Genomic DNA, 23,250 nt, shown 5'->3' on the forward strand with positions numbered 1-23,250 from the left:
GTATAACCTGGACAATATGCAATTTGAGAGAAGTGATCCTAAAGGAAACAAGTTTGCAATGTTATTCAACAGTTTAAGAACAATGTTAAAGTCGTCTTCGTTATTATTTCAGTCATCATCGTTAAGCATCATCACAACATTTGATATCCTATTCCTTCATTGTGCTTTTGCAAGAAGGTTATGGGTAATTTCTTTGGCCTGTTTGGAGTGCTATGGGTGTTGCCAAATTCAGTGGAGAGTTTCTTTGTGGCATTGGGGGGGGTGCGGGGGAGTATGGTGATTGTGCTTGTTAGCAGGAATATGGGTTTTATGGCTGGAAAGAAATGACCATTGCTTCAGGAATGGCAAAAGACAGGTTTCTCAGGTCTTTGGTAAAGCTAAATCTCTTTTTATAGAACGGGCTTTGTATTAAGTTCGTAGTTTCTTTTCTGTCCTCTTGGGGGGATTTGTAGCCCGATAGGGTTTGTATATTTGTATATTCTGAGCTTTGGCTTTATGACCATCTTAATTTGTCTCTGATTTTCTTAGTCCATGATTGAACCATCTTAGTTTGTTCTCCATTTTATCTCCAATTGGGACTATTCCAGGTTGCTTTGGAGGACCTAATTCTTAATTTTATCCTTACCCATCTTCCCAGACATCCATCTCAACATCCCATTTTTGCAGCGTTCATCTTCTCTTCAAGCTGCCTCTCAATTGGCCAACGCTATACCCATATAGCATAGCCAGTCTAATAGGTTTCTTATAAAATTTCCTTTGCGTTTCATTGGCATGTGGCGATCTCACAGCACTCCTAAGGCGCATCTCCACTTCATTTACCCATCTCTAAGTTCCCAAAGATACATTCACAATAGTATTTAGCACAACACTTGAAGTTTTAGTACTACTAGAATTTAAACTTCTGCCTTTGAAGATTGGTACATCAAATTATTTCATAATTGTTCCACTCATTTGAATGAATATATTTCCTGTGTTCGTATCAATTCCTTTAGATGGTATGACTAATTTTTGTCACTTCAATATATAAAACATTGTTAGGTTTGGGATGTAGATAAGAGGCAGTTGTCTCATGTGCACATATTCAAGGAAGAAATCACATCTTTCATGGTAGTACCACAAAGTTTCTACATGTAAGTAATTGTTTCCAAATATATGTCATCCACAATCATCCAAGCATCATAGTTCACTTGAACAATGAAAATGTCATAGTTCTCTTTGATTAATGGAAGAGAGACTTGCGGTGAATGTAGGTACGTTGGAGATTCTCTTGGGAATATTTCTGTTTTGAAGGTTGATAGAGAACCATGCAACTTAATACGCATGCACTACAATATTCCTTTTTCTGCTTCTCATGGTGAGAAAAATCCCCTCCTACAACCATGTTCTTTTTCTTACCCATTTCCTTATTATAATTGTAGTGTTGAATGCGTTTATCCACATGAGAGATCGACATTATGCATTTGTGTAAAAGAGCTTTCTTTTTATGTATACGATTATTTTGCATATTTCATAAATTAAGTATGAGTGTTGGATTAATGGTCTTTTTAATTCAAAGGTATTATGATCATTTAACCAATTTTCTACATATAATTGAAAGATGTATCACTAAAAATACTAGAATGAATAACCAAAGGAAAACTCTTACGACGGAGTGGTTAAATGACTCCCAGCAGAGGGGTTTTGCAATATTAGATTGGTAACTTTTGGGGCTTTATTAGATTATGGGAATAAGAGAATTACAACAGAAGAAGAGATACCCCAAACATGAGAGAGTGACAGAAACCTTGCCCAGCCAACTTATTGACAGCTACATTACCTGGTTGAGGACTATAATAGAAAAAAGAAAAAGAAAGAGATAAGTGGTCGTGATCTCCCTAATTTCCTTGACCCACTTAGTCAACCTCCAAGGATACCATTCTGACGAAGCTGATCATCTAAACTAACTATTTGAGGAATCATCCTCAATGATAGTGGCCATCATATGCAAACTGGTTACATGTTTTTCAAAATGACAGAAAGGACCCTAATTTTACTTAATTGGAGTCTGCCTCGGGCTCCCCCCCCCCCCCAGCCCCGCGCCAAAAAAAAAAAAAAAAAAAAAAAACAAAACAAATAAGACCCTGAAAATAAGCATGAACAGTTTCTTTGTGGCTGTTCAACTAAATATTATCCAGGGTACCCTATATATGCTGGATTTGGGAGTAGAAGACTCCTTTAGCTGATGGGACTAAAACACTTGGATAAAATTACATAATTTTCTAGGCTGGGATACATTCAAAATGTACTATTCAATTTTATAGACTCGTCAAACCTTTTGCACTCGCTCTTTAAAATCTCCATCGGTTGTTGATTGTATCCCCCCAAGTCTTTGAATTAACCTTTTGTTTTACCTATGATGCATGAAAATGGTATCATAGGCACATGAATCTTGTGCACAATCAACTACCTGCTCTTTTTTCTAAGTCACAGCAGCACACAACTGTTGTGTGTGATCCACACTCAGCCATGTTGTTTCAGCCTTTTTCCTTCTTTTTTTCGAAGGAGTTTTTTTTTTTTTTTTTCAGGGAGACATGACAAGAAAAATCATCATCCCAACTGGCAATGCTTTGGCTCAGTTTTGGTGACTTTCAGCTTTGAACTAGACTGTAGTTGGGTTCACTTATTTTCACAAATTTCACCACTCGTCTACGACCTCCTTTCCTTTCGATGTTTTAGAAGTTATGGACATTTTGGTATATGTGCCCTAGGGGCAACATGTAAGTATGAAATTGTAAATTTTTTTTTTTCTTCATTGAACTCTCCCATGGTTTACTCTGCAGGTTTATAAATCATCATGGGATATTTTCGTCAAATTCAAACAAACTGGGATGGATGTAGAACTTGTCAACTTCTAGTGGCATTTTTCTAAATTTGACTTTAAGGTAATTCCACAGTTTTGACTCCATTGTCAAGCATTATGGGCTCTTGGCACATACATGGTTATCTATGTAATGTCTAAACTGTTTCTAAGGTCTAACCCTTTTAAGCTGCCTGAGACGAACGTGTGACATTTTCAAAATCGAAGGGGGAATTGGTGATGTCTCTTAAGACCCTTCCCCTTGTTTTTTCTGTAGGGAGCTATGAACCATCCAGATCCACTTCTCATATTTGACTACTCACTGCTCATCTCTCTTTTTCAACTCTTCTCCAATAATGCCATCTTCCTTCCTTTTTTTCCCCTTTCTTCCCTGCGTCTGTTATCTTCCTTTTTCTTCTTGTTCCTTCTTCAACTTCTTCTGGCTTCTTCTATTCAAAATAGGAATGTCATTTCAGGGAAATTTTTTTTTGGAGAACTTTAGGAAACTCTCTACTCTAGAATATTCCCATTTAAAAAATTATATTTCTTAATTTTATGTAATTTGATTAGATTCAATTATGTAGGTCAAATAATCAGCAGTGTAGCGTTAGTAGTATCCTAAGGGAGAATTCTTATATTGGAACAGAATTTCTCAATGCTTCCTTAATACTAGTAGGGAACTGCACAATGCTCGGGCGCACATGACTATCTTATGAATAAAAAGCATATGAGAATCCTCTACAACAAATGTGGTAAGCCAGCGATTATAACACCCAAGCTCTATGGGGCCCACTGAGTTGTATGCGGGACATCGACTCTTTCCATCAGGTACATACAATTATTTTCAACCCAAAAATCAGCCTGATCCAAAACTTACGGGGGCCAAACTGTTGAAGGAAATGCAAAAACCAATAATTTCACACATGGCCCACTTGAGGTTTGGATCAGGCTGAATTTTGAAGCTCCCCTTCTTTATAGTGAGGTTCACTTGATGTACGTGTTGGATGAACACCAAGGTCAGCCCCACACACAACCTATTGTCAGTGTCATCTCCCCATTGTTCCCTGTGGTGTGGTCTGCTTGAGTTGTTCATTGGTCAGACTTTTGGCTGGTCTGACAACAATAGCCACTTTTGATGCCAATGTGGATGTTACAGACACAACATAGTGGAGGCCATAAAGCTCAAGTTTTATTCCCGTTATGCACAAAAAAGTAACCAAGCGATTACCATTCTTTTACTAACACCAGCACTCCTCATCATGGAAGTTAATTGAAAAGCAAAAACAAAAGCTAAAAATGTGAGAAATATGGATAGAAGTATAGAAGGGATGATGCAGGACATGAAAATTAAATATGATATGCGAGATTTCAGGCTTAAGATCACGTTAGTTCAGAAACAATTACACAAATTCCATATCCCACATGAAAGTCCAAACATTCAATTAAGGGGAATCTATGTGGGTCCAGGCCTACACATGATAGGGCTGGATCAATAAAAATTATGAACCAAACAATACTCAAAGATAAGAAATAATCATCCACGCATGCATAGTAATCAGTCCCTAATCCAAGGGATTCAGAAATTCCAATTCGGGGAACCTTAGGGTAAGAAAATTGGCAAATAACTTAGGAAAAACGTAATCTAGTGCTAGGATGCATGAAAAACGGCTATGAGAGGATAAAATAGGATAAAAACCTGAGCCAAAAGACGATCCCATGTGTGGACAACAACAATGGCCAGACGGACGTGCGTGTGATCCCGGCCGCACGTGTGTGGGGCTCACTATTCAGAAAAAGGCCACCTTGGCCCTGGTCGGCCAGGGATGGTCTCCAAAATTCCCAAATCTCAGCTCGATCCGATGTACGGTTTGTGCGTGGTGCTCCGCCGAAGTTTCAGCTCGCCTGCGGGCTGAAATCTGGAAACCTGCTGTAATGAAGAAATCTGATGCAACAAAAGGACGAATTCGAAGTACGGATGGTGGGGGAAGATAGAAAGAAAGATGATGGAGGATGGGGGTGAATCGGGATCAATGTGGCTTCGCACCACGGTAGTTAGCCCTTCAAAAAGGGAGGGTTTTGTACCCACTTTTGAATTCTTCTACAACTCACGAAGAGAGCAGAAAAATAAAGCATGAATTTTTTTATTAACTTCAATGAATCAAAAGAACTACAAGGGGTGCCTATTTATAGGGAAAATCCTATACCCCAAAACTCGCACCATGTGCGCAACCTATTACTTGGCGATGAAGTAAACTAAAATAAAAACCAAACAGAGAAATCTAAAGCATTCACAATATTCTAAATAATAACAATAAACAAAACCTAATATATGAAATCAATCCGACGAGTGGGTCACGATCATGAGATCCTATGATGGGCTTTTCTTGATTATCGGGCCCAATCTTTTGAACCAAACTTCGTCTTCTAGGTAGGAGGCCCTCCCTGGACGTCGTCATCGAGACAGATCGATGGTGGGGCCCTCCTACTCCGTGCATACGTGCGTAGGCGAGGCGGCGTGCATGCGCAAGATGTCCCCATCAATTCTCCTCGGCTGCGAAGATCGCCACTGGCGAAATAAAACTCCTGAACCACTCCAGGACGTCAAGATCAAGTCTCTGGATCTCTTCCGCAGTGAGCCACGTGTTGTCTGAAGCTGGGCGTGACTTCCACTTGACCAGGTACTTCTAAAACTTGCCGTCCGACGTTAAAACTTTCTGATGGTCCAAGATATCCTCTATTTCCTCTCTGGGTGTGTGAAGGTTAGGTATAGGAGGGAGTGACTGAGAAAAATTGTCAGGAAGAATAGGTATGGGAGGTAGAGGCTGAGAAAATGGGTTGGGACGGGTAGGTATGGGAGGTAGAGGCTGGGAAAATGGGTTGGGACGGGTAGGTATGAGACGTAGAGGCTGGGAAAATGGGTCAGGAAGGGTAGGTATAGGACGTAGAAGCTGAGAAGATGGGTCAGGACAGGTAGGTATGGGAGGTAGAGTTGGAAAAATGGGTCGGGAGGGGTAGATATGAGACCTAATAACTGGGAGATGGGTCGGGACGGATATGTATGGGAGGTAGAGGCTGGGAAAATGGATCGAGAGGGGGCCATGGATCAATGGAAAGGTCTGATGAATCAGGATAATTAGGCGAAAGGCTAGACAATGCATCAATGGCCCCTTGAAATGCAATTAGATCCTCCACATTGAATGTGGAAGTAATTCCCATGGAAGGTGGAAGATCTACCTCATACACATTGAGACCGTTTCGTTTTATAATTTTGAAGGGTCCAACGCTACGCGCGTGTAACTTACGAACGGCCCTCGGAGGGTATCGCTCGAGGCTGATGCGGACCATCACGGAGTCCCTTACATTGCATTCTTTGAAACATTTATACTGGTCTGTAGAAAATTTGTAATGTTCATTACTAGCAGTGATCTTCTGCGTGATTTCTTAATGCCATGAATGAATGTGATACACAAAAGACTCTGCAGGCTCTGACGGCCTATGGGACAGTGACATGGACCTATCGACGGAACTATTAAACGCAACCTCGGTTGTAGGTATTACGGTGTCCCATGTTCTGGTGTGCTCTATATCCCTCCTAGGGGGAGATTCATCCGGTAGATCATCAGGAAAGACATCACGAAACTCATCTACTATCGGAATGGCCTCAGTGGGTAACTCTATACTAGCCTCTGGGGCACTCTCTCTAGCCACAAGGCCGTACGTGTTGTGCCACTCAAAATAGTGGTCTTGATGCCCCTGTTGGGGTGGGTGCACGGGTGCATGCCCATGACTGATTCCTTGGCCACCTCCATTCATTGGTCTATCCTCCTCGCCACCTGCCTGAGATTGGACATCTACCCCAATGCTAGGATTTGTCCTGGCGGAGGCCTTTAGTTGGGTAATGCGCGCATCAAATTGATCAAAGCGTTGGTCTATATATTGTTCATAGCACTTACCCAAATACTCGATTTGCTGGGACAACTTGTTCATTGACTCTAGCAGTTGCTCCATGTTTAGTGTAGGGTGCAAGCCAAAACCATGACCCGTACGTGTGGGCATACACTGGCTAACTCAACCTAAGGACTTTCTATGACGACTATATGTGTCTAAAAACTAAATGACCCTACGAGACTCTATATGAAGGAGACTACACACCGTTACGAAAATTCAGCTATATGTATTAGGGACTACAGTTTTCTAGCAACTATATATGATGGACTGGATGTATGAATGACTCAAACAAACTAAACCCTAAATATGTGGTGAATTTCCCTACAAGAACCCTAGGTTTTGATACCAAATTTGATGCAGGACATGAAAATTAAATATGATATGCGAGATTTCAGGCTTAAGATCACGTTAGTTCAGAAACAATTACACAAATTCCATATCCCACATGAAAGTCCAAACATTAAATTAAGGGGAATCTATGCGGGTCCAGGCCTACACATGATAGGGCTGGATCAATAAAAAATTATGAACCAAACTATACTCAAAGATAAGAAATAATCATCCTCGCATGCATAGTAATCAGTCCCTAATCGAAGGGATTCAAAAATTCCAATTCGGGGAACCCTAGGGTAAGAAAATTGGCAAATAACTTAGGAAAAACGTAATCTAGGGCTAAGATGCATGAAAAATGGCTATGAGAGGATAAAAGAGGATAAAAATCTGAGCCAAAAGACGATCCCGCGTGTGGATAACAACAATGGCTAGACGGACCTGCGTGTGATCCCGGCCGCACGTGTGTGGGGCCCACAATTTAGAAAAAAGCCACCTTGGCCCTGGTCGAATAGGGATGGTCTCCAAAACCCCCAAATCTCAGCTCGATTCGATATACGGTTTGTGCGTGGTGCTCCGCCGAAGTTTCAGCTCGCTTGCGGGCCGAAATCTGGAAACCTGCTGTAATGAAGAAATCTGATGCAACAAAAGGACGAATTCGAAGTACGGATAGTGGGGAAAGATGGAAAAAAAGATGATGGAGGATGGGGTTGAATCGGGATCGATGTGGCTTCGCACCACGGTAGTTAGCCCTTCGAAAAGGGAGGGCTTCGCACCCACTTTTGAATTCTTCCACAACTCACAAAGAGAGCAGAAAAATAAAGCAGAAATTTTTTTATTAACTTCAATGAATCAAAAGAACTACAAGGGGTGCCTATTTATAGGGAAAATCTTATACCCCAAAACTCGCACCATGTGCGCAACTTATTACTTAGCGATGAAGTAAACTAAAATAAAAACTAAACAGAGAAATCTAAAACTTTCACAATGTTCTAAATAATAACAATAAACAAAACCTAAAATATGAAATCAATCCGACGAGTGGGTCACGATCATGAGATCCCATGATGGGCTTTTCTTGATTATCGGGCCCAATCTTTTGAACCAAACTTCGTCTTCTAGGTAGGAGGCCCTCCCTAGACGTCGTCATTGAGACAGATCGATGGTGGGGCCCTCCTACTCCGTGCGTACGTGCGTAGGTGAGGCAGCGTGCGTGCGCGTATGCGCGAGATGTCCCCATCAAGAGAGGAGGGGCTGCCAGCCCTGCTTAAGAAGAACTTTTCATTTACCATATTTATCATAGGGAGCCACATGATGCACTGTGCACAACATATGTGACTGTTGAAATTTTGTGTAAGATGCATGTTGTTCAACATGTAGACCCCATTCTTAACATGCACTGGCCCAAAAATCAAGCAGGACTGGATATTATGTGGGCATTGATTTTTTATGTGTATCATGTTGAAGTTATGCTGCATGAGAGTAGAAAGTGGGAAGGAAGAAGAAGGGAGAGAGAGGGGAGGGGGAGGGGGAGGGGGAGGAGAGAAAAAGAGGGAAAGAGCTAGGGCAATGCTCCTTGTGTTAGCCACTAGGACTAATGCACTCTTTATAAAAGGAATAGAAGAAAGGAGTATGATGCTCCTCTTTATAAAAGGAATAGAAGAAAGGAGTATGATGCTCCTTATACTTGCAAGAGTGTGTATACATGCACACATAAAACAAAAAACATATTCTTCACATATCTCCTAAACATAGTTACAGCACCATTCAAGTGGTCCATTGAACTACTGAAACAAACTCAAATTAGTTGCTCGCACTGTTAGATAGGCTCACAAACCTTGTATAGCTAGTATACCTTGTATAGTTCGTTTCCATAGGTAGAAGATTCTGATTTTATTATTTTCCTTGCATAGATGACTGTAATCTCTATATATTCAACCCCGTTGGGTTGTCTCAAATACAGAAAAGCTTTCAACTCCTCTCGGTTTTCATGGTATCAGAGCTTCACTGATCCGAAACCGGCACCACCTGTTAGATCCGACCATCCCTGCGTCTGGCCACTGTCCCTGCTGCGTCCGACCGCCCCTCTACTCGTCCAGCGCCCCTCTGCTCTCCGATCTCTGTTCTAGATCTGTTGCTGTTCCAGATCTGCTCGTCCGGCCTCTGTTCCAGATCTGTTTTTATTCTGCCAGATCCAGATCTGTTGTTATTCCGCTAGATCCAACGCCCCTGTTGTTATTCCAGATCCCGATCCAGATCTGTTGTTATTCCGCCAGATCCAGTGCCCCTATTGTTATTCTGCCAGATCCAGTGCCCCTGTTGTTATTCCAGATCCCGATCCAGATCTGTTGTTATTTCGCCAGATCCAAAGCCCCTGTTGCTGTTGTTATTCCGCCGGATCCAGAAACTGTAATCCCTTAGGTATCTCTTGTTGTACAGTATATCTAACACCTTCTTCTACTGCAACTCTTTGCATGCTTTTAATTACTTCAGATCAATGGACAAGAACTCATCACGTACAGAGGCCCCACGTTGTAGTTTCGATGGTACCAACTATTCTCTATGGGCCATCCATTTTCAGAACTTCCTCAAGGGTCGTGGTTTGTGGGGACTCATTGATGGATCTGTTCCTATCCCCACTTCTACAGATGCCGACAAATTAGCTTATTGGGAAATGAACAATGGGCGGATTATTACCTGGATTCTCGATTCGGTCGATCGGTCCATTGCTGTTGGACTCACACCTCATCGCACTGCTAAGGCAATGTGGGAGCATCTCTAGACAATTTATCAATAGAGTAATGTGGCCCGGTTATACCGCCTGGAACAGGATCTCGTTAACCTTACTCAGGGTGACGACAGTACTCAATCATTTTACTCCAAAATTGTCACAATTTGGACAGAGATGGCTATGATGGATTCCACATTTCCTCATGACTTTAAGATATTTCAATCTATGTGTAAGAGTGCGCAAGTTCGACAATTTCTTCTGAAACTGCGTTCGGAATTTGAGCATTGTCGGGCTGCTCTCTTGAACCGTAGCCCTCATTGAATTTGGTTATTAATGATTTATTGGCTGAGGAACAACGACTGAAAGTTCTCTCTCTTCCTTCCTTAACTTCGGGGTCATCTGATATGGTGCTTGCTGTGTCAACCACTACACCAACACGTGGTTCCACTCCTTTGACTTGTCGCGGCTGCAACAAGGTGGGTCACGTTGTTGCTCAATGCAAAGAATGGTGCGCTTATTATCGACGGATTGGTCATGGTATTCAGGACTGTCATACACATGCCTATGCATCTTCTTTCGGCCGTGGACGTGGTGGTTGTGGCCGTGTTCGTGCTCTTTCCGCTACTGCTGCCACTATTTCTTCAGAGTCGTCTGTTAGTGATTCTGCATCTACTGGTTTCGTTGAAGGTCTTTCATCACCTTTGACTCCTGCGATGCTCCAACAAAGTTCAGGCCCTTTCTGCGGCCGGTATGTCAGGTATATCCCTATCTTTTACATGGTTCTTTGATTCGGGTGCTTCCAATCATATGACTGGTGCTGTATCCTATCTTCGTAACATTCATCCCTACACCGGAAATCAGGCTATTTCTACTGCGAATGACACTAGACTACCTATTCAGTCCGTTGGATCATTGACTTTCTCTCCTTCTGCTCATCGCCAGTTCACTGTTTATAATGTGTTTCATGTCCCTAACCTCTCCTCTAATTTAATTTCAGTTGGTTAACTCACATCCAATAACTGCTTAGTCTTATTTCTTCCCAACTGTTGTTTTGTGCAGGATCTGGCAACGGGGAAGGTACTTGGGATGGGTAGGCGGCATGGTCGTCTGTATGTGCTGGACTTTGATCCATCTGTCACTCCGGCTCGTTGTTTCTTTTCTCCATCTTCATCAGATATTTATTCGGCAAATAAACTGTGGAAACTGTGGCACTTTCGCCTAGGTCATCCACATTCTGATCTGTTAATTCAGTTATTTTCTTCTGGCATGTTAAGGAACGTTTTTCTTAATAAGAAATCTTTGGATTATTCTTGTTCATCTTGTTGTCTTTCAAAAAGTAAGTGTATTCCTTTTCCTCTAAGTATTACAAAATCATCTTCTATATTTGAACTAGTGCATACAGATGTCTGGAGTCCTTCACCTATTATGTCTCTCTCTGGGTTATGATACTATGTTATATTCATTGATGATTTCACACATTACACCAAGATTTACTTTCTGCACTCGAAGTCACAAGTTTTTGAAAAATTCAAGATATTTCGCTCTATAGTGGAGACTCAATTTCGGGTTCTAGTTCAAACTCTCCGCTCTGACTCGGGGGAGAATATCTCTCAACCGATTTTCGTACATTTCTTTAGGGTCATGGGATTATTCGTCAGACCACCTGTTCTGATATTCCACAACAAAACGGGGTGGCTGAACTAAAAAATCGTCATATTGTTGAAACTGCCAACATTCTGATGACAGCTATGAGTGTTCCTCGTTCTTTCTGGGCGGGAGCAATGTTACATTCAGTCTACTTGATTAACCGGATGCCAACCAACGTTCTGAACAATAAATCTCCATATTTTGTTCTCAACGGCTTACCTCCTGCATATTCCACATTTCGTGTTTTTGGTTGTGTCTGTTATGTTCACCTGGCTTAACGTGGGCATAACAAACTATCTTCAAAATCGATCAAATGTATGTACTTGAGATTTGGAGAAACTCAGAAGGGTTTTCAATGTTATGATTCGGTTTCTCGTCGTGTTCGGGTTTCACGACATGTTGTTTCTCTTGAACATATTGTCTTTCATTCATCTCTTCCTCCTCCGCACCCCCCAAAATCTCCTGGTCTAACCATCTTTCCTGATATTCCTTTTACCTCGAGTACTCTCCCCTGTCCGTTGCAAGTTTACTCGTGTCGACCACGTACAGCTCCACCACCTATTACTCAACTCGAACCTACTGTACCTGTTGTAGATCCTGAACCTACCTGGATACGTCGTTCCGATCGTGTACATCGAGCGCCTGATTGCTTGATATGCTCTATGTTTGCCATGAATGCTACTCTGGACACTGTTTCTATCCCTACTTCATACTCTCAGGCAGCCACTCATGATTGTTGGAAGAAGGCTATGGCAGAAGAACTTGCGGCATTAGATGATAATCATATGTGGAACATTGTCACTCGACCCGCTGACCAACAGTTAATTGGTAGCAAATGGATTTATTCTGTCAAGCTCAAGTCTGATGGCTCATTGGATCAATACAAGGCTCGACTTGTAGCTTAGGGATACAAACAGAAATACGAAATTGATTACGATTAGACATTTGCTCCTGTGGCCAAGATGAAAACTGTTCGTACTCTTCTGGCAATATCTTCCGTCCGCTCTTGGCCACTTGCTCAGATGGATGTGAAAAAGGCTTTTCTTCATGTAGACCTCTAAGAAACAATATATTTGAAACCTCCTCCTGGCTCCTTAATCTTTGATAATAAGGTATGTCGCCTAAAGAAAGCCCTGTATGGCTTCTAACAGGCACCTTGGGCATGGTTCCAACGCTTTCACAATGTTGTTACAGGTGATGGCTTTACTCAAAGTAGTCATGACCCATCCTTATTTTTGCGCACCACTGCTCGCAGAATTGTCATTGTTCTCGTCTATGTTGATGACCTACTTCTAACTGGTAGCGATGCTACTGGCATCTCGGCTTTAAAGGATGTTCTGCAATCCTTATTCAAGATGAAAGATCTCGGCCATCTTACATACTTTCTTGGGCTTGAAATTTTACGTTCTAAACGTAGGATCTTGGTCAGCCAGCGTAAATATACCAAGGATCTTCTCGCCTTGGCATCATTGACAGATCAGAAGACAGTTCAGACTCCCTTAGAACTTAAAGTTTAATATGGTCATGACGATGGTGATCTACTTGCATAGCCCGACTTATACCGCTGTTTGGTTGGGAGTCTGGTTTACTTCACTATAACTCGCCCTGCTATTGCCTATGTTGTCCAAGTCGTTAGTCAGTTTGTTTCTACTCCTCGTACTCTTCATATGACTGCGGTGTTGTGCATCCTATGGTACCTACGTGGAACTTTAGATCGATTACTATTCTTCTCCTCCGCGGCGACTCTGGACCTTCGTGCTTATTCGGATGCTGATTGGGCGGGTTGCGCTCTCACACGAAGATCTACTACTGACTACTGTGTTTTTCTCCGCACTTCTCTCATCTCTTGGAAGTGTAAGAAGCAGGCCACTATTTCCAAATCAAGCACAGAAGCAGAGTATCGGGCGATGTCCGCTGCGTGTAGTGAGCTTGTCTGGTTACGTGGACTTCTTTCCGACTTGGGCATTCCTCTGCAAAATCCCACTCCACTCCATGTTGATAATCTAAGTGTCATTCAGATAACCTCTAACCCGGTTTTTCATGAATTGACGAAGTATATTGAAATTGACTGTCACTTTATCCGCGAGAAATTTCAGTCTGGGCTCATTTCTCTTCCACATGTTGCATCCCATGATCAGATTGCGGACATTCTCACCAAGTCCCTCACTTCTGCACATCACTCATTTCCAGTTGGCAAACTATTACTTGTCGATGACGAGCATTAGTTTGAGGGGGGATGTTAGACAAGCTCACATACCTTGTATGGCTAGTATACCTTGCATAGTTCGTTTCCATAGGTAGAAGATTTTGATTTTATTATTTTCCTTGTATAGATGATTGTAATCTCTATATATTCAACCCCTTTGGATTGTCTCAAATACAGAAAAGCTTTCAGCTCCTCTCGGTTTTCACGCACATCCCTAGAGAGAGAGAGAGAGAGAGAGAGAGAGAGAGAGAGAGAGACATATTCTTCACATATCTCCTAAACATAGTTACAAAAAACATATTCTTCACATCTCCTGGTTTAGAATGCATACTGTGTAGATAATAGGAGGGTTTTATCCCATGAACTAGTACATTGATCTTGTAAGTCAAGAGATTTTGTCTCTAATACAATGAACTATATCTAACTAGTAGAACCATAGGATGAACATATGTAATTAGACTAAGCGATGACATTAATAACAAAGAGTTCATCTTATGCTGGATAAGTTTAAGGCCCCAAGGTTCTTCTTAAGACTCCAATATAATTGGAAAGTAATCAGAAAGTCCTTGGGAGGCTGATTTAGATGATGTCTTGAGATAGCTCTTCCCACTCCCATTATCCCAGAAACCTAACAGTTCTTGCCATGGCTAACATATCTTGTTGATTCAACCATGTAAATTTGGCACCGGAAAGAGGTAGCTCAATCAAATAATTCGTCCACCCGATTGGAGAACCGTGTATGCTCCAATTAATTAACGAGCCATTCCACTTTTCATGCTGGTACCAAACCGCATTAAAATCGCCACTAAGACACCATGGACAAAATCCATCTGGATCTAGTTGCATCCAATTCAGACTAAAACTGAGGTCTACTGCCAAGGTCATTTGGACCATACATGGCAGTAAAGACCCGTTTTGTTCCAAAGCTGATCACTTGAACAAAACTGAAACAAAATATAAACCTGACCACCAGCACTCCTTGAAAAGGGTATTCAAATATCAGATCACTGCAATGCCACCCACTGCACCTACCAAACTTAAGGAAACCCAGTCAAAATTGCTTCCAGGTCATAGTTTACCGTAGAGGATGAGCTGATTAGTTCTTGCAGATTCTTTCCCTCTTGCTCGATGTTTTAAAAATAAAATGAAGAGTTAATCTTATATAGAAGTGATTCAGATTATGAAAACATTGTTAAAATAACGATGCACACCTCATCATGAGCAGCCATGAAGGCCCTAAAACCATAAACGGTGTAAAACAATTGCATATGAAAAGTTTTAATATTAAGCTTGAAGTCTGACCTCTCTGCCTCCTTATTAAGAATTTAGCTTCTGCTTCTCGATGCAAATATCCATTCATGTTATGTGGCTTGGGGTTTCAACCAAATTTTTTTTTTAAATGCTTTCTTTTGTGATTATTTTGTTAGATTTAACTAAATCTAGGAAAGAAAATGCATGAAAAAAAATCTTCTTCCTTAGTAACCGTCTGGTCACATTGTTCGTAGTATTCTGCATGCTTGCTTCTTCCTTCAACCCTCTCTGTGGGACATCAATTGTATCATTTCACCATTAACTTTCTCAGGAAGTGCAACTGAAGTGGCAGAGGATACTGCAGTAATGCATATATTGCCGCAGCCAATGGCTGAGAGTAGGAGGTAATACCTACTTTTGTTTTTGTCTTTCCTTTCATAACTGTTTTGAATGTTCTATATCAAGTTAAACTGCAGAAGTGACAACAGCTTCAAATCCTATAAACTATCAGTTAGCACCTTATGCATGTTCATATTGAAGGGGGATGTCTTTGATGCCAATAGCCAACAATAAACTTTAGTTCATGGGCTATGTCACTTTGCATTAGTTAGATCTGCATATCATGAGTTTTGAAGAAAAGAAGAAAGAGCTTATCATCTAGTTCATCTCTGCAGATAGAAGTATATTTTTCAAAAGATTTTCATGAGAATCAACATCTGACAGATCCATAGTATCTGGTATGTGTGAGATAGCTAGTTGTTATTCCGTTGTGCTACACTGAGAGGCCGCCCTTCCCTTGAGCATTTAGAGAGTCCATCTATATCTGCAAAGTATTTGCCCCTTCGAAGTACACTTGTTTCATGATAAACAGATTAGAACATGTAAAATACACGTTAGAGTTTAGTGAAGAATTAGTTGTTGAATGTGATGCAAAGCTATATAATCAACCCATCCTATAATCATTCCATCTTTGTTGTATCTTCAGCAATCATTAAGCTCAGCTTCCAAAGTGTTAGAAATAGAAAATGATCATCAGCATATCGTCCTGTTTTTCTCTTTGAAAGCTACTTCCAGTATGTTTTAAACTGATGCTCTGTTTAGTCATCCTTACACACATCAAAGTCTTCATAAGAACATTGGTACTAGTAAAGCTTCGAGTGGACATGGGGACCCCTTGGGTTCGCCAATCTCAATTAAATTGAATCATGGTCTATCAGGAGATGCTGTAGCTTTCTAGAAATGCATGCGCAGGTCAGTTCCTGTAGTGCTCATGCATAAATTGCATAAAGCATGTATGGTGTTTTCCATGGACAAAGTAAAGAGATCCACTACTACTACTACTACCAGTGACTTGAGTTTTTTGTAACTATTTAAACTAACTTCGTAGTGAAATGTTTAAATGCCAAATATCCTATATGACTTTCATCTGTTAACAAAAGTGGCTTGACACACATGGTTTCTTGTCTTCCAGACTGCAGAATAAAGCATTCACATGACAATTTGGACCTTTTGTTTTGTTTTTTTTTTTCTTGTAAATCTGTGATTTCTTCTAAGGGCCCGTTTGGGAAAAATGAGAATTTTGGAAAGGAAACCAATTTCCATTGATTATTTCTCTATTTGAGAAAAGAAAAAAGTAGGTATGAATATCGATTTCCATTTACAAGGTTTGCCTCAAAAAACATGGATATCAATTTCTTTATAATAAATAAATAAATAAAAACATGTTAAATGTAGAATTCAAGGGCTACAAGAGATAGCTCTTGCCATCTCTTAACATTTCCATATGAAACTATAGTCAGAACCAAACAATGAAATTACTTTTGGATTCTGCAATTTTCCATTTCCTGAGCATTCCATAGGGGGGTTTCCATGTCCACGTTTTTTATTCTGTATTGAACACGGCCCTTAAACTTTCTCTTGGTATTTTCTTATTATTGCAGGGTCCTTATAATTTTTAGAGATGGTCTAATTATCTTATGGGGAATCCAAGAAAGTAAAGTCATGTTCATAACAGGTGGAAAAACACTATATTCATTAGGCAATGAACCAAAGAAAGTAACAGCTGCTTGCTGGGCATGTCCCTATGGAAGTAAAGTAGTTGTTGGATACAGTAACGGGGAGATTTTACTTTGGACTATTCCAGGAATTTCCAATCCAAAAAATATCCCAGCTACAGATAAAGAAGAATTATGTGCTGCGCAAAATGTTCCTATTGGTAAACTCAATCTTGGGTATAAGATGGACAAAACTCCTATAGGTTCATTAAGATGGGTTCCAGGAGATGGAAAGGCAAGTCGGTTGTACGTAAATGGAGTCTCCGATTCTGGATCTTCAAATTCATTTCAGGTATATTTCTGACTTTCTGCTTTAATTATTTTAGACTTATTCTCATTCTTGTCATCATAACACCGTTCAAGCAATATAGTTTCTATTTTCTAAATAAATATATTCAATTATGCACAAGGAATTTTGTCTGTTACGTCTTGGGTTGCATGCTGGTGTTTGATTCATCATTTGGTGGTTAAATAAACTGCTTTCTTCTCAAGAAATCTTTCAACAATTGTATGTGAAAGAAAGGTTTTAATATCCTCACTATGTACAGACTATCAGATCTGTGTTTGTCTGCGTGTGTATGTGGAGCGATTGCATACAACCTGTACGCCGCTTACCATGGAACAACATTTTTATAGCCATCGTCTCATATGTGCAGGACATCCGAGCTGTTCAAAAGGAGGGAACCATCACAGAGATCGCATGGTGTGAAAATCAGGCTGAGCCACTCATCAGGTAGCCTGCACCCATATATTGTGTCAGACCATCAGCTGTCCATTGATTTTGATAGTGTACCCTGCCTGATGAGTGGGTCAGCCTGATTTCCTTCCTGGTGATCTTCATGATGGGACCTGCCTTTTTACACGGCTGGGACACCCCTCCTACCATGTGATACATTGAAGAGAAAAAACAGGGTAGCATGGTAACCTTAGCATACTATGCATGTGGTCATTCTTCTACCCACAGACAGTTTTAAGCATTACTTTTACAGTTTTCAGCACTAAATGTGGTACACTTCATGCTTTGTTAAACTTCAGTCTGACATCTGCATATTGACATCAGCCTTTATCTTTGTGAGGGTAAGAGAGGGCATTTTTTTTCTTAATGAAGATGATACAGTAATAGCATATTATCATTTATTCAAATTCTTCATTAAGCTTCCTCCGGAATTCAAAAATTCATATGGAAGGACAGAAATTGCAAGCTCGACATCTGCACATTGAGATTGCCCTTTATCCTCATGAACAGCTAATTCCTTCAGTTCTCTAAAATTTCACTTCATATATTTACCACTTCCTGATTTCTTTAAGCATGCCTCTGTCTGCTAATTCATCTATTGTTTCCTCAATAGTTCCATTGTACTGTGACAGATAATCATTCTCAATGAAAATACAGAATCCCGTATGATAAAGTTGGTTCTCCCTTTGCCCAAAGCCTGTCTAGACATGGAAATTATTTCAAGTATCGGTGACTGGAACAAACATAAACAAGACACTCTGCTGCTTCTATTAAAATCAGGTTGCTTGTGTGTCTATGATGATTCAGAGATTGAAAAGTATCTTATACAATGTCAATCCAGATCACCTCCAACACTCCCGAAGCAGGTAATGGTCAAGTTACCATTCATGGATTCAAACATCACAGCTGCAAAATACATTACAGACAATTCAGACATGTCAAGTGCCACGGAGAAGGTAGTTTATTTGTTTAACATGAACAGTAAATCATTTGTTTGGGTTTAAGTGAGCCATTCTAAATTTTTTACTGAGTTGTGTATTTTTCTGACCTTGTAGGATCATATGCTGGCCAAAAATTTCCCTTCTCTTTTTCCCAGTGATACAAAGGAGAAGGACGTAAATCATTTAAATTATGCGCGCTTTAGTGGATTTACAAAGTATAAAAACTTGTATATAACGGGTCACAGTAATGGAGCTATAAATTTTTGGGATGCATCACGCCTGTTTCTTGTGTCAATTTTATCAGTGACACAACAGGTAAATTTTCAATGTGATATTCTAAATGTTGTTGACATAGTGCAACTGCAGAAATGAAAAGGGGAAATATGTTATATGTCACAGTTATCATGACAATAACTGTTGCAGACGTGTATGATGAATTTTGGTTCTTTTATTTTAGTTATTCTGATATACCTTTAAATTTCCAAGCAGAGTGAAGGCAACCACTCCTTAAGTGGTATTCCAGTAACAGCATTGTACTTTGATATCAACTCTCGAGTGCTTGTTTCTGGAGATCAGAGTGGAACGGTGAAATATTTCTCTTGATGGATTTAATGAAATGCAAATCAGTTGTCTTAGATATTTCTTGAAATAATTAAATATTTTCAGTCCATCTTTCATGCAGATACGCATCTTCAAGTTCAAACCCGAACAAAATACAGCAGGAAACAATCTGTTATCACTACAAGGTATTTTTGAGGATTTTTATCTCAGTTACCATAATAACACTTGCAAACAATTTTTATAGAAATTACTCTAATCTCCTTTCAACCTGACACCCACTTCTTGGCAGCAACTACAAAGCAAGGATGGAGCAGCGTTATTAGTTTTGTTAAACTTATAAAAGTCAATGGTGCTGTACTTTCCATCATTGTAAACCCTAGGACGGGACATCTTGTTGTTGGATCTGATCAAGGATATGTAAGCATTTCTAATTGTTTTCTTCTTTGCCGTCACATATCTATTTGTCTGAACTGTCAATGTTAAATCGAAGGATCAACTGGAAAACCTTTCCTCCAAAGTTCTTTCTAACTTCAAAGTAAATTATCCGTTTGTCAAGCCTCATCCTCCCACTTAGGAAAACCTTATGGGACAATGACTATTACATCTTTATATATCAATGTACTTGTTTATGATCCTTTGTTGTTCTTGTACCCCACGACACTTTTTTTTTTCCATATACTCGGAGGCTCTCTTTAGATAGTGGGGAAAGAAAAGAAAGTAAAAGAAAATGAAGTGCTTTTCCCATGATAGGACATTTTACTAGTTTGGATAGCAACACAAGTAGTGAATTCCATAAAACAAATATTACCCAAGCAAAAAGTCAAATTCTCATGCTGAAAATACAAGGTGACCATTGTGAGACGATTATGAGATTTCCACTTGCTATCCAAACAAGATCCCCTGGAATCCATGGGAATCCATGTTCGGTAGTGCTCATGGAATCCGTGGGAATCCATAATTGGATAATCGTTACAGTTTTCTTTTCTTTTCTTTTCTTTCCCCACTATCCAAACAGGCCTTAAGGAAATACATAACATGTGCATGTGTGTGTATCATAACTCAACTCTCTCAGTTGCAAATATCATCATTGTCATCATCCAAGCCTTATTCCAACTAATACGTGAATCCTTTTCTGCCATGTTTGGATTCATGCTGGAAGTTGCATGTGTTTGACGCCAACTGCCAACCTAACACAACCCTCCTCCTTTATCCAGGCTGGGGACTGGCAATGAGAGCATAAAACTCCCACAAACGGCAATGTAATAGACTATTAAAGTGGTTGATTACCATCAAGGAGTTAGTTGCATATAGCGATTTGTAATTTCTACCAGAGTGGTTAGTCTTCCTAACAAAGTAGACTTCTGAGATGTTCCTTGATGAGTAATTAGGAGGGAATGGGATCCAATAATAAAGAACATAATCATTCACTTTCAGATAAAGGATTGTATGTAGTTTGTCCATGTCGTGAGATCTCTCAAATTGAGTAACATCCTGAAGATTATTGGTGCTGGGAGAGGAGATATCCTCCAAGAGACCTCACTGCTCCCTAAGAAAGGAAAATAGGGAAGATACCGAACTTTTAGTAGCAAAGCTACCAAGAAAACATGCACAATCACAGGTGCACAAAAGTGAAATAAAATCAACATAATTATGATGAATATTACAATATAACTAGGAAAATATGAAATATCAAAGAAAGAAAAGATCACCACTTCACTTTGCACAGTGATCTCAAGAGTCTGAGTGAACATTCTCTCTATCCATTAAGGGCCTGTTTGATTTGAGGTATTTACATGTAATTACCTGTAAAAAAGAAATGATTATTTACTTTGAAATCTCCACATTGTAAGATGTTGATAGATGATGACAGATGTTGACAGGTAAAGTTGTTACCATGTCTACTCGACAAAACTTTGTGGGCACCACCATGATGTATGTGTCATATCAACGCCATCAATTCATTTTGCCAAATCATTTTAGGGAATGAGCCAAAAAATGGAGCAGATCCAAAGCTCAAATGGACCACACCACAGGGAGCAGTGGGAATAGTGATGCCTGTTGAACTCACTGTTTTCTGTGGTGTGGTCCACTTGAGCATCAGATCTGCCCCATTTTTTGAGCTCATGCCCTAAAATGAAATTGAATGGACTATAACACATACATCATGGTGGAGTCGAGTTTTCTCTTGGAAGCAAGGTTTTGCCCGAAAACTGAGGTGCAATTCCAACTCTTTCCAAACATGGGGGAAAAAGTATTGACTATGCTTTTACCAGAAATTACACCGAACCAAACAGGCCCTAACAGATGTTGATGGGGACATAGCAAGCATTTAAAATTGCGAAATTTCAAATGCTCATTTTGAAATGTTTATTAAGATTCGTGTCTGTCATTATTTGATGGTCGGAGATATGTGCGCAGCCACTGTTGTGCCCAATATTGGTACCTAATATTTTGCCAGAAAAAAGGGGAATTACATTGGAAAGAAAAAAGAAAATCTATCAGAGTATAAAAGATAGAAAAAATGGCATATGGAAGTTCATCATCATCATCATTGCCTTGTCCTTTTTTTGGGAGGCAATGCAAGGGGAAGGCCCAAAAGGAAGTCGGTATAGGTAGTAAGGAAAGACTTGATGACCTATGCTCGAACTAAAGTTATGGCCCTTGATATAGCGGAATGGTGAAAAAGGATTCATGTTTCGGACCATAATTAGTTGGGTAAGGTAACAACAACGATGATGATGATGATGACGGCAACAACGACGACGGCAATGATGATAAACGCAACTTAGCTTTGTCCCAGATTTTCACTCTAAAAAACATATTGAAGAGTAACTTTCGAAAAAAAGAACGAATTTTGCTGACCATAAGCAGAAAAGGTAATAAAAATGGAAAAGCTAAGGTAATAAAAATGTTTAGACACGCACACATGTCTAAACATTTGAAATTGCACACTATTAAAATGAGAAACCAACTGTTTTTTGTTCCTTGAAATAAGATGAAAAGCAGACTGACACTATAGGCAAGCCATAAATGAGAGTCTTCAGGACTCCTTGGACATAGGCTGATTGACCTCAAAAATGAGGAAATTTTGAGCCAATAAGAAGTTTCCAAACATCAGGTTGGCTATGTAACAGAGAAGAGGAATTTCCACTGATATATATCCTTAATGGAAGCATTCTTCACTTCTAGGTGAAAGAGAGGCAAACAATTTACCAGCTACAGAAATCAAAATCTTCTGCTTGGTCCTTTTTCCATTTTCTATTTGAGCAAGCAAAAATACTTACTCCATGAATCAGGGTATAAAAATGAAAAGTAAAAAAGATCGCTTCTCATTCAAATGTTACAAAGAAATCATTTACTTGAAGATGGTTACTTTTCATGTATTTCAAAATGTGGGTTTACCCATTCCTGGAATCTGGAGCAGATTCCGTTGATCATATTAAAGTTGTAATTTTTTTTGTTTTGAAGCTTTACACAGACACGTTATTTTTAGGGTTCCAACAGGTGCAGTTGTAGGCAATATATAATAAGTTGTTTGTAATTTTCGTAGAACAGATGAAATGGGTATTGCATACAATGATTGTAATGAAGAATTGATCCCTTTTTCTGTTCATTTGTCAGAACATCTGTTTAGGTTTGAATGTGTCAAGATAAACTTCTTTTCATCATTCCAGGTTTCAGTAGTAGACATGGAAGGCCCTACTATATTATATCAGAAACATTTCCTGAGTGAACTTTATACTGGTATCATCTCTCTCCACTTTGAGAGCTACGAACTCCATGGATCTGAGAAGAACATTCTATTGGTAGCACTGAAAGATTCATCAATTTTGGCCCTTGAAGCGGACACAGGAATTGCATTAAGCAGTAGCATGGTCCGTTCCAAGAAACCTGCTAGAGCTCTATTCATGCAGATCCTAGGTAATAAGAACATTTTCTTTACTGAGGTTGTAATCATGCAATTTTTACAGATTTCTATTTCCAAATAACAAACCTATTATTGATAGCA

The 23,250-nt window shown here is 39.9% G+C and overlaps 1 protein-coding gene across 4 annotated transcripts in view; it reads left to right on the forward strand.

Moving 5' to 3' along the window:
* The window catches only part of LOC131237006 (uncharacterized), a 52,453-nt gene that overhangs the window by 17,963 nt on the left and 11,240 nt on the right, over positions 1-23,250 (forward strand). For 2 of the 4 annotated variants that reach the window (XM_058234612.1, XM_058234615.1), the window contains exons 5-14: positions 1,039-1,130; positions 1,251-1,354; positions 15,281-15,353; positions 16,890-17,295; positions 18,372-18,695; positions 18,795-18,995; positions 19,167-19,265; positions 19,363-19,426; positions 19,531-19,658; positions 22,916-23,162. In XM_058234612.1, coding sequence (XP_058090595.1) covers positions 1,039-1,130; positions 1,251-1,354; positions 15,281-15,353; positions 16,890-17,295; positions 18,372-18,695; positions 18,795-18,995; positions 19,167-19,265; positions 19,363-19,426; positions 19,531-19,658; positions 22,916-23,162 — 1,738 coding nt within the window. Of the gene's footprint in view, positions 1-1,038; positions 1,131-1,250; positions 1,355-2,843; positions 2,922-15,280; positions 15,354-16,889; positions 17,296-18,371; positions 18,696-18,794; positions 18,996-19,166; positions 19,266-19,362; positions 19,427-19,530; positions 19,659-22,915; positions 23,163-23,250 lie in introns of those variants that run through there. The other 2 variants (XM_058234613.1, XM_058234614.1) reach the window with 2 other exon arrangements.

This window comes from Magnolia sinica, chromosome 2 (assembly GCF_029962835.1).
Source record: "Magnolia sinica isolate HGM2019 chromosome 2, MsV1, whole genome shotgun sequence".
Lineage (NCBI taxonomy): Eukaryota > Viridiplantae > Streptophyta > Magnoliopsida > Magnoliales > Magnoliaceae > Magnolia > Magnolia sinica.